General features: G+C 24.7%; 2 protein-coding genes across 2 annotated transcripts; one reads left to right on the plus strand and one right to left on the minus strand.

The window, feature by feature from the left end:
- Positions 1–3,726: 3,726 nt before the first annotated feature.
- LOC112595263 (cleavage and polyadenylation specificity factor subunit 4) lies at positions 3,727–7,161 on the minus strand. Its single transcript, XM_025340408.1, has 5 exons — positions 6,947–7,161; positions 6,042–6,245; positions 5,762–5,951; positions 4,795–5,038; positions 3,727–4,008 (listed from the first exon to the last, which is right to left on the minus strand). The coding sequence occupies exons 1-5, from the start codon at positions 7,047–7,049 to the stop codon at positions 3,907–3,909; spliced, it is 843 nt and encodes a 280-aa protein (XP_025196193.1). The 5' UTR covers positions 7,050–7,161; the 3' UTR covers positions 3,727–3,906.
- Positions 7,162–7,316: 155 nt separating this feature from the next.
- LOC112595957 (rho GTPase-activating protein gacO-like) lies at positions 7,317–9,474 on the plus strand. Its single transcript, XM_025341376.1, has 3 exons — positions 7,317–7,923; positions 8,965–9,083; positions 9,148–9,474. The coding sequence occupies exons 1-3, from the start codon at positions 7,525–7,527 to the stop codon at positions 9,434–9,436; spliced, it is 807 nt and encodes a 268-aa protein (XP_025197161.1). The 5' UTR covers positions 7,317–7,524; the 3' UTR covers positions 9,437–9,474.
- Positions 9,475–12,257: the final 2,783 nt, after the last annotated feature.

Here is a 12,257-nt window from a genome sequence, read left to right on the forward strand (position 1 = left end):
AGATACACGTATTAATTGACTCTAATCGAATTACATTTTTTACCAGTTATAAATTTGGTTACCGTTTTGAGTTAGGTTATACCTATTTTATTTGAACATGTGATTTTCACTAGACACGAGCTGCAAGTTCTCTTTAGTAAGTATTTTTGTGTTTTAGTAGACATTTTCTATAGTTTGTGTAGGTACTTAAACGAGTTTTACGTATGGCCGTATGAGTCATTTAAATGCAAGTAGGTACCTATCAAACTTTTGCGAGCGCAATAAATTGAGTTGTGCATTTATTCGCAAACGAGTCACAAAATAGGGTGAATGTACTCACATGGGTATAGCCCAAAAAAAAAAAAAACAAACCTACACGCTCTCAATGTTATAGTCCTATCTAACAATTGTAAATTAAATTTAAAAGTTCATTGATATTCTTAGCAATTTCTCTAAATGAATGAAAAAAAGTATCAAAATAGGTAGTTGAAAATTGCCTAATTATAAAATAAGCATAATTTTTAACAAATTTAATTAGTTATTGTTCTAAAATGTTATAATTATACTTTTCCTAGACATATAACATTTTCAATTATAAATTAAAGTATAATAATAATAGATTCTATCAATATTCAGTTGACATATAATCTTTGAATTTAAGAAATATTTCATTATTTAACATTTTAAACGTAAAAACCATTTTATAGTAGTTACCTACCAGTTAGTCGTTAAATGTAATCACTGAATGATGTAGGTAGGTACCTAATCAATAAATGGTATATTGTTTGTCAATCACATTAGAACAAAAAAAGTCAGGTGTTAAAAACTCGCTACCTATCTAAATGAACAGATTAAAATTTCGAATTAAGTCTCTTCAAATCAATAGGTAGGTAATTAATAAATATGAATATTTATTCACTAATATATTTGTTGATATTAATAAGTTAGGTTAGGTTATATTAGGTACAGTTTAATTTGATTACCTGCTATTAAAATTAATAAATAATATTATTGCAAATATTATATTCTTATAAAATTGAAACTTCTCAAGATTAATATAATATGTTTAATGAGATAAATTATTGTTCCAGGTACCTATTATTTTTTACTTTTATTAAAATAGATTACTCGTAAGCAAAGGCGCAAGGCTCAACTTAATATACTTACCTCAAAATGCATGTCTTGTTAGGAACTGGCATATTCAAAAAATGATTCGACTTAAATTAATTTTTAAGTACAAAAATACTGCAAGTGCACAACTTGAATCAAAAAACATATGTTGCTTATTTTACTAAATTTAAATGATTTTACAATTCTATATATCATTTAAAAACTTTAATTAATAACATCAAATTAATTAATTAATCATAGCAAAATTAATATCCATTACATACCTACCACAGTGATCATTTATATTTTGAACACCTACTAAAAATTCAAAATGTACTTATTCTAGATACTGAATTGAACAATGAAACATCATATGTGATATCTATAGCCTCGCAAGTATAGTAAATAATCTTACAAAAAGTTTTTTAACAAATCATAACCAACGTTATAGAATAAATTATATGTATAGGTACCTATATTATAATTTATAGGTGGTGATTATAATATATTAATATATGGTGTTCCATGGGTAATCATTTTCAATCCTTTACTTTTTATTATATGCATAAATAATTTATTTAATATAAAATATGAAGGATAATTTTTTTGTTTTATAAATCATACCACCATAAAAAATTACCTAAAGTGATTGTACAAAACTAAAACTAATTATTGAAATGATTCATATTATGTCAGTTGTAAATGGTTTAATGATAACTGATACTTAAGTGATAATTATCAAAATTAATCTAAATAAAACATTTTGTTTTTATTTTTTCAATGTATAGTTTATAGTTTTACAGTTAATGAAAACAATTTTTAATTTTTAAACTTTAAATACTACTAATATAACTTGTTGCTACATGGATATAAATTTTGTGGACTATATGAATAACTTAGATGAAACAAATAAAGATCGATATTTAAAATCAAATATTTCCATTGAAATAATCATCAAAAAAAAAATTGGAAGTATGTTTTATAAATTTAAAAATAAATAATATTTTATTTCCTAATGCAGATAATTACTGGGGTTAAAATATTTAAAAATGCTCAGTTATGCTTCTAAGAATTACTTTTAATATAAATGTTTTGTACAAATTACCAATTTAAATTTAATGAACACCTATATAACTCACTAAATCTAAAACAACTTTATTCAAAGAAATATCATGAAGTTTGTCTTACTTAAGTAGTTAATTCATGAAAATAAAAATTTTAATCATAATAAATTGTGATGCACAACTAAGGAAAAACATTATGATGACAATCTATTTTGCATAAATTAAACATTTTTTGAAATTATACCTAACAAGTATATATTAATATATATCTATCTATCTACCTATCAATATAATTATATAAACAACAAAAATTAAATGAACTAATATTCAAACTATAGTAGTTACTTATTTTATTATTACAAATTAAATGTACAATAATAATTTTAATTAATTATAAATCTAGATTCTTTATACAATAAAAAATATACATATAATAAAAAAATTATAAAATATTACACATAGATAATTCAATAATATAATTTAATAATTAGCACAATTCTTTAGTTTATTTTTATAATTATAAAAATAAAGAAAAAAAGAAGTTAGTTCTAGTATCTTCTAAACACATTTAGGTGACCACCAAAATGTAAAGTCTGGAATCCACAATTAAAACCAGTGTAATTGGTACTATAATGTAATTTCCTATTGATGTGTTACAGCTGAACTTACCAAAATGCATAATGTGGCGGACCTTATTAGAATATTCTATATTTTTCTGTCTAACTCACATGTAACATAGTAGTTATACATACAAGATTCTTACTATAGTTTACTGTAGTTAATATTAGATCATATTGATATAATACTATCGTATTTGTGAACAATATAAATTGCTTAAGAAATTACTTTATTTTTCATATTTTAATTTTAAAATAACTACTATGAAATTAAAAAAACTTATTAATGTATTAAAAAAAAAAATAATAAAAAAATAATGTATTTAACTTGTTTTAAAATAAAAATATGAAAAAACACTATTAGCTCAACCACATTTTATATTTTCTTCTATAGGTAAATTAAATATTTAATAAATATTCTTTAATATTAACAATAAATAAATTGTGGTAAGAATTTGATACATAGATAACAGATATGCATATCTTATAAGTTATGAATGTGTAAGATAGATATAACACATGCATTTCTAAATTCAGTTTGTACTTTTTAAAATAACATCTTACTTTTACTATATGGGAGAGTACTAGAGTTGTATTATAGTATTACACATTTTTAAGTTAGGTACATCAGACAAATTATTTTAAATAAAAATAGATTCAAAATGAGTTTAATGATTATTTATATTAAAATAACAGTATATTATGATAACCTGTAGTTTTATAAAAAATCTGGTCATTTACAATTAATTTAAAAAAAAAAAAATAAATAGACTCAGTGAATTAAATATGATTGTACTATAGAATTTATTAAGTATATTTCTATTTTTTTTTTCTGGCAGCTTTTTATTAAATCACAAAACCACGTATGAGTTGAAATTAATCATATTTTTTAGATCATATAAAATAAAAATATTGATTAAGAAACTAATGAATTATAATTTCATGAAATTATCACTTTCATATTTTTATTTTTGTCTCAGAATCTCATAAATACTAGGAATCAAAATAAAATTATCTAAATTCTTAAAAAATATACTTTAATTAACTAAGTCCCTTAAAAAACAAAAAATATACACAAATAATACATAATAATATTAAATATCACTTCATTAAAGTTTTAAAGTTCACTTGTTTAATCATGTGCCTTGATTGTTTTGAAGTGCCTGATTCTGTTGCAAAGACAAAAAAGCTAAATGTCCCTTTGGACACTTATTGGCATAATGACCTTTAAATCCACACTGAAAAGAAAATATTTTAAATTAAATAGATGAAACAACGATAACCTATCGTTTCTATTATAAACATATTTCTGACAAAATGTAAAATGTATTAATAGTAGTATTATAACATTAATTAAATATATATACATATATGGGGGATGGTCAAACTTTTTTCGGCTGCAATCTACTAAAAATATATTTCACCTTTGAGGATCGACTTCGATAAAAAAGTTTTTATTATTATTAAGTTACTATACCACCATAATTAATTTTCGTGAGCGCAGCCTAAAAATAAATTCTAGCACGATCGACTTTAAAATCGTTGCGATTGACTGGTCGATCGCGATCGACTGTTTGGTCGCCCCTGACATATATGATTACAATATAATACGTAGTTAATGAAGAATTAAATACTTTTTGAACAGAAAATTAATTAACTTTAAGAAATTAGAAATAAATAAATAAATATATTTATAACATAAGTAAAAAATACATTTTTATACTATAATAATTGGAAATTAATGTTTTAGAATATATCTAACATCTGTTAATTATTTCTTAATCTTTATCTAAGTAGAATATCTACTTCAATACTTGTGGTAAATATATACTATCATAATTCATAATTATAAATACATCAATATTACATGAAGAAACTATACAAAATTGTCTAGAATTTACTATTATATAATTACTATAGAATGCATTATAATGTGAAACTAAACACAAACAGTTGGATTTCTCAACAAAAGTCAATTTTACATATTGTTTTAAAATTTTATTACTGAATATAAGCATTATCACCTTATAGCAAGTAACTTCTTCTAATGGTTTTAATTTTCTAGCAAATCCTGCTTGAGCATTTGTTGGCAAAGGCTCATTGTTGACCTCCAGCTCTGGTTTAATTTTTACAAGATCTGATACCATTTTATGACAGTACATAGCTTTATGTCCAGTGTCACCACAAAAATGACATATTACTACAAGTTTTTTTGAATCTTTTTGATTGGCATCATATTGTTGATATGCCGGAAGTTCAAACCGAGGACTAAAATAAAAAATAATATGTTAATTTATTTCAAACACAAAAACATATTATATTCAGTTTACTAAATTCTTTTTTTTTAAATACATTGGCTGCATGATGACGCCAATTGGCATCATTAGAGTTGTCCACCATTTTTTGTCAAATATAAATTTTAAAATATGTATTTTTAAATCATTTTTAATTATGGACATATTGCTACTGCTACATAAAAGTATTTTCATTTTATTAAATGTTATTATTATACATACAAAGTACTAAATATGATGCAAAAACTACAAAAAGATGTACACAGTAAACATGTTAAATTAATTAATACTAAAAAAAGAAAATTCATTTTTAAATAAAATAGAATTCATTCAACATTAATTATTTCAATATTAAAACATTTATAGTTTTATTATAACAATTCTTAATGTTTTTTAAACTAAAAGTTAGAATTTATACTTTATTTTTCTTTCAAAAGCTAATAATTTTTAGGTTAGTTTTACATATTTTGTAATCAAAAACACAAGTATTTGAAGTTTTTCTAGCATTTTACATTTAATGTATATTATAATTGACCAATAAAAAAATTAATTTTTATTTTATTTATTAATAAAATTTATATTAAAAATCAAATTAATCTTGAAAAAATTATACAGTTTTACTTTTTTTTTTAATAAGTATTAAATAATGAATAATGATTATATAATAAATAAATTAATTTCTAGTAACAATACATACTGAACAAATTTACAGTTTGGACCGTCTGGACAAAATCCAGAAACATAATTCATACAAAGTACCCGGCGAACATGTTTATGTTTGCAATGTGGGCCATGGCGACAAAATCCTCGATCATACCATGGACAATCCTTCAATTTACTTTCAGGATCAATATGTAAAAATGGACATTCTTTGTTATGACATGCATCTAAAAAAATTAAAGTAGCATTAAAATATATATAAATACACTTAACTAATACATAAATATTATTTATTAAAAATAAGTATTATTTCTTACTAAAACGAGCATAGAAATAACATTCAGGCATTTTAGTCATGTCATATTCATGTAAGAATTCACACTGATCCCCTTTTTTGCACAAACCACGTAACCAATGTTTACAAACAACGGTTCGATCACCTCGTACATGTCTCATTGGACATAATGCTCCTTTAGAACAGGATCCTTTTGGATAAAATGAACAAACTGCAGCAATAGATTCTAAACAAAAAATATAAATTTCAATACTTAAACTAAGATAATTATTTTTCTAAGTAAAAAGTGTAACAGTTTAAAACAAACATAACCTATGACATGTATAGGTAGTTCAATTTAAAAATGAAAACATTAACTTATACAAAATAAGTTCCATTAAATCTTTTAATAAGTTAATGTTAAGAAATATTTTATACATATTTTCTTTTAAATATATATTATTTATATTATATAAATATTTATATATTACATGATTTCTATACTAGTTAATTAAATAAAATATCAGTACAAAGAATGCTGATAAAACATAAATAGCTAATGTAACTTTAAAACTTAAAATTACAAACTTAGATGATTTAAGATAAAAAAATAAAAAGTAACAATAGAATCATAAAAAGTTTATTGTGAATCGATTTGATATAAAAATTTATAGTAAGTATAAATAAAGGTCAAAATATTGTCAGCATAAACATATTTAAACATAGCTTTTTAGAAAATATATTGTGTACTATGATTTTGTCTTACAGTTTATTTTTGAAATTCTATGTTTTAAAAAACTATTCAGTCTAAATTTCAATAAATATTTAAATTATTTCAATTCACATTTACTTTTTGAAAATACTTAATTAAATAAACAAGAATCTTAATATAGAAATTAATAAATATAAAAATGGTTTTTATACAATACCTATATAGTATTAACTTACTGTCCATTCCATTGAACGGCAGAGGTAAAGCCCCATGTTGTTCGTCTAAAGCTATTTCAACATTGAACTTAATGTCATCAAATCCTGCCACAAGCAACTCCATTTTATCCAGGCGATTAAATACGTAAAGCTAATTTGTAGAAAAACTTGGCTACTAAATTATGCTACATAATATTTTATTAGTTGCAATTCTAAAAAGTAAAATAATATACTGTTTATTTTCGAATACATAATCTAATGCCGATAAGATATGATAACAGATTTGATAGTCAGTTAACCAATTGATAAGTATTTTAAACCGTGGTTAACACTCACAAAAATTTTGGTTTTCCCGGTCAAAAATAAAAATGACACACTCCGATCTCCGACTCAAACCAATCAACTGTCCATTCTTAGTTCGTATGTACACGTTCAAAACAATCAATAATCTTTAGTTTGTCCAGTTGCGTTTTACGTCTTACTGTTTCTTGTGCGGTGTCGGGTTGTTGTGTTTATTTATTGATATATCGTTATTTACATTTACCGACCAGTGACTGCCAGTGCCGTCGGTCTTCTCGTCTATAATACAGAGCTACACCATGACTGATTGTCCCCAGTTCCAAATAATGCCCCAAGTCATGCCCGTCTATCATCCACAACCACCATCGACACTGCCACCTCCGCCACCGAACGCGTTCCCAATACCGACGGGGCAACCGATGTTTTCAATGCCACCACACTTTGGCTATCCGCCCATTGCGTGGTCGCCAATCCATCACTATCCGCCACCGCCACCTCTGCCACAGCAACCGGCCCACGACCACGCTGAGGAGGACGATGACTACAACGCACAACAAATCGTATTCAACAATAATAATAACAGCAGCAGCAACAACAAAAATATTAATTCTGCGGACGACAACTTGCAAAATAATTTGGAACTCCAGTCGTCCCAGCCTCCGAATCGCCAGATGTTCGCACGCAATGTGTCCAACAAGGTGAGCACTACCATCGGATTCAGTTTTATTTTGGGTGGGAGGGGGTGAATACTTCTATATTTTAGTTTATGTGCTACTTATACTTTTTTAAGGAGAACTTAAACATTTTTCGTAATGAGAAGTAGTATTGAAAAGGGAGATCAATTAAATAATTAATAAGAACTTTTTAGAAAATACATCTTAATTGTACTTTGGTCGAATTAGAATTAAATTTTTTTTATTAAAATTGATAGTCCCTATATTCTGGTAGGAAAATTATGAGACTCTGTTTTTTAAGCTGCCTGTTTAATTACAATTAGTCAATAGATTCAATCAAGTTTATAAAGTAGAATAAATTATTTTAACTTCTGCTTAAATTTTTATTGACCTTTTGTCTACAGTTATTATTTTTGCGAAGAAATAACTATTTTAAAGTTTTAATCATCTAATAACTTACTTTAACTTTGTATAGGTAGTTAGTATTTATTAAAAAATAGATTAGTAGGTATTGTTATAAAATAATACAGAATTGCAAACATATCCAATATTTTTAATTTATAGAATTCTGTGATTACTTCAAGGTCTCATATTTTTGTATTAAGTTTAAATTTAACTAACTTTTAGTTCATGTATTGACAATGCAATTAGATAATTATTGATTTATTTTTAAAATAAAAGCTTTTAATAAATGTGGATTTTCTTACTAGTTTTCTAAATGTAAGAAAATACAGATACCTAACTTTCAAACATTTTTTTTAAAAGAAAGGTACTTGTTTAAATAAAAGTAATTTTTAGTTCAATTGTTAAAAAAAAATTAGAGTCAAATATTTATTTTTGTTATTCTTTATGTTAATTTATTTGATTTATGATGTCATTTATTATGTTAAGATTAATACCTAACCTTTTTTAATACACATGTTATGATTAACTATCATAAAAATTCATGGTACATTTTTAATTGTAATAAACAATAGATACTGGGATGAGTGTTAATTTTTTTTTTCAATTTTATAATATAGGTGTACTAACTTAATTATTTTTTTTAACTATATTTATTATTAGTTTGATACACGACATGAAGAATTCAGAAAATACTTGGAAGAAGTAGGTATTTTGTCCACATTCACTAATATTTTATCTGAAATGTACCAAGATCCTCTGCGGCCTAACAATCCATTGGGGTAAGTAGATAACTTATCAAAAAAATTAAATGAATAATTAAAATGCTATTATATTGTGTTAAAGATATATTCGAGATAAATTGAGCTCTTCTCGGCCTGAAACAGTTGAACTTCAAAATCTTCGCATTTGGTGTGAGGAATACCAAAAAAAAACTATTCGTCTGGAAAAAGAGTTAAAGCATGTCATTGAACGGTTAAGGAAACATGAACCATACATTACTGATGATTCTCTTTTTAATGAGAGTTCTAAAGAGAATGACTGCAGTGCTTGTGTATTGGATGTATCAAATCTTATGTTGGAAAGTAAGGAAGAAAATCTTAAAAATGGATCAATAAAAAAATATAACAAATAATAGTTAACATTAATTCTATAAACAACTTTAAGAATAAACTATGAAAAATTGAAAGATTTTCAAAATTTGTTGTTATTGTAACTTATATTTAAATCATTTTTGCAATTTTATTCTTGTTAAAGATAATTTTTCAATTTTTCTGTTTCAAAAATTGGACTGTATTTATTAAATTTTAATGACGTTATTTAAATTAATAGTTTTATGTTGGGTTTAAGTTGTTGAATTTCTCTACTTAGAGAATTATTCATTAATAACTTATGTTACAGTTACATTCGTATTTTGAATGTATTTTCTCTTTCAAATTTTGAGAAAATCCATTGTTGAAGTATATTTTGTGCTCATTTAAAAGTTTTGTTTTTAATATCCTTATTGACTTATTTTGATTTTTTTTTTTATTGATTATCTTTTTTGAAATTGTCTAATTCTAATTTAAAATGATTTATTATTCAAATTAATATGTATTCATATTAGATTAATGATCTATGATTTTTTTTTTTAAATTTTTTTGTCAATTTGGATCATTGTTATTTGATACTATGAGGTACTTAACACTTTATACATTCATAATAATTTTTTTTCAATTTATATTACTTACATTTTTGTTAGCCCATCCAACATTCATTATTATTATATATTTATATACATAAAAATGTGTGTATGTATATTTTGTATGTGTTTATAAATATTCACTAATACCTATGTATTTATACCTAACTTTATTTTTTGTGTTAACTCAAAATTTTTTTTTTCATATTTTCTTTTTTTAATTATTTAATTTTTTCTGTACAATTATGATTTTAGTTTCTTTTTATTAATTTTAATATTTAAACAAACATTATATTTAATGTTAAATACAATTAAATAATCTTAATTTATTATCAGTATTTTTATTCTATAATTAATTGAGTTCCTTGATTTATAATGAAGGTCTCCTGATCTTTTTAACCCTTTGACTTCTGCTGTTGCATATACCTAACACCACTGAAATTTATTTTACTTAAGCAAGTACGCTTTCTTCTCATTTAATAAGAAAAAAAAACTGTTTTATTCCTATTACAGCATAATATAGAATGAAAATCTCCAATCATAAATATATTTTTTAAATTTAGTATATGGGCGTGTATCCTCTAAACAGACTAAGTGTTCTTTGTTATCTTATAACTATTCTTACTTATCTTATATTTTTTAACTTAATGTATTTACTGTTAATAGTTGTTATGGTACTTGTTTATTACCATTCTGCTATTAGCCTAACAATATGTTTTAATACAAAAAATGGTTAGATCGCATAATTTTATCAAATAAAAATTCAAAGTTGTATTATTAAATAACAAAATAAATGTCTTAAGTGTTTAATTATTATAATGGAGGCCAGACTTCTAAATATAATGTTATAGAAGTAATTTCTCAGGACAATACTATATGAAATGGACAACTGTATGGGCAGTCTAGAATTAGTAAACTTAATTACTCTTAAATTCGTTCCCTTACAATTTTTCTGACATCTCCATCTTGATTCTTTGATGGTTATTCTCACATGTTTTCTTAAAATAAATTATATTTTTATTTTGTATAAATACATTGCAATTATAATCATTAAATACAACTGTTAATAAAATTGTTAAAATTTTTCGTCAAAGTAAGGATAAGTTAAAATAAAAAGTCAACAAACAAACAATTTATAAAATTTCTTATTTTTTGAAATAGATTATTTACCATGGTCTAAGTAATAAAGAACTAGTGACAGAGCGATACAAATAAGTATTAAGTACCTACCATTGCCATAAATTATTATTTTTTTAATATTAATTTCTTGAAAGTAATTAATGTTGTTCTCCCCTCAAAATATCGCTGTTCTTTGATAATTGGAATCATGCTGAGACTGAGAAGTATGTGACCTAGTATTATCTTATGAATTATGATAAACTAATTGTAAACTGTAAACAGTGGAATCTGGAACTACATGAATTAAAAACATTTATGTTTGATAAAAATTATTAAAAATATATAATATATTAGTATATTACTTAAACAGTAGGATTTACTATACTTTTTATAATTTATAATAATGAGAAACACTAATAATAATTAACAATCATAGGTATCTAGTTACAAACATTTAAGTAATATATTTTAATATAAAAATGCAATACCTACTTTACTATATCCATTAAATGTACTTATAAATTAATGATAACTTCTTTTGTTTTCACCATTTATTTTGTTTCCTCACTGATCTATCCACAACTCTGGACAAAAGGGCGCTTATTGACTAACGTCAACTATAAATCTAGTTTGAGTTGAGGGAAACCGAGCCCCGCTGTGCACAACGAATTGCTTAATTTGCTGCCCTGAAGTCTAGGTGTAGTATCCCCTAAAGTTGAAGATCCTAACAATTTAAGAACACGGTAGTTATAGAACAGGCACAATAGGTACATAATAAAATAATCACCTGGTTTCTGGTGAGAGGTCCCAACGACGGAAGTCACGGTCCAACTCGTTATTTTCAGATAATCGGGACCAGTGCTAGTGGTACATACTACATACTAACAACCCGAGAAGATTCAACAAAAATCCAAAACCATTCAATTCCTCCGCTGATCTCTACTAATACTTACACATCGCAAACATAACTACGGTCCGTGTGTACGTATTATACGTAACGTATAAACGAAACTGTAAATCCACAAACCCTGTGGAGTAAGAGGCGTACCACAGATTCGGTATTCGCCCTCTACTCAAGACAAGTGTAAGCCGCGGAACATTTTCTGCGTTTATACGTCGAATCTTTTACAATAGGAGGTACTTTACAAATGCATTT

This window comes from Melanaphis sacchari, unplaced genomic scaffold, assembly GCF_002803265.2.
Source record: "Melanaphis sacchari strain LSU unplaced genomic scaffold, SCAv2.0 Contig0_pilon_pilon, whole genome shotgun sequence".
Taxonomy (NCBI): Eukaryota; Metazoa; Arthropoda; class Insecta; order Hemiptera; family Aphididae; genus Melanaphis; species Melanaphis sacchari.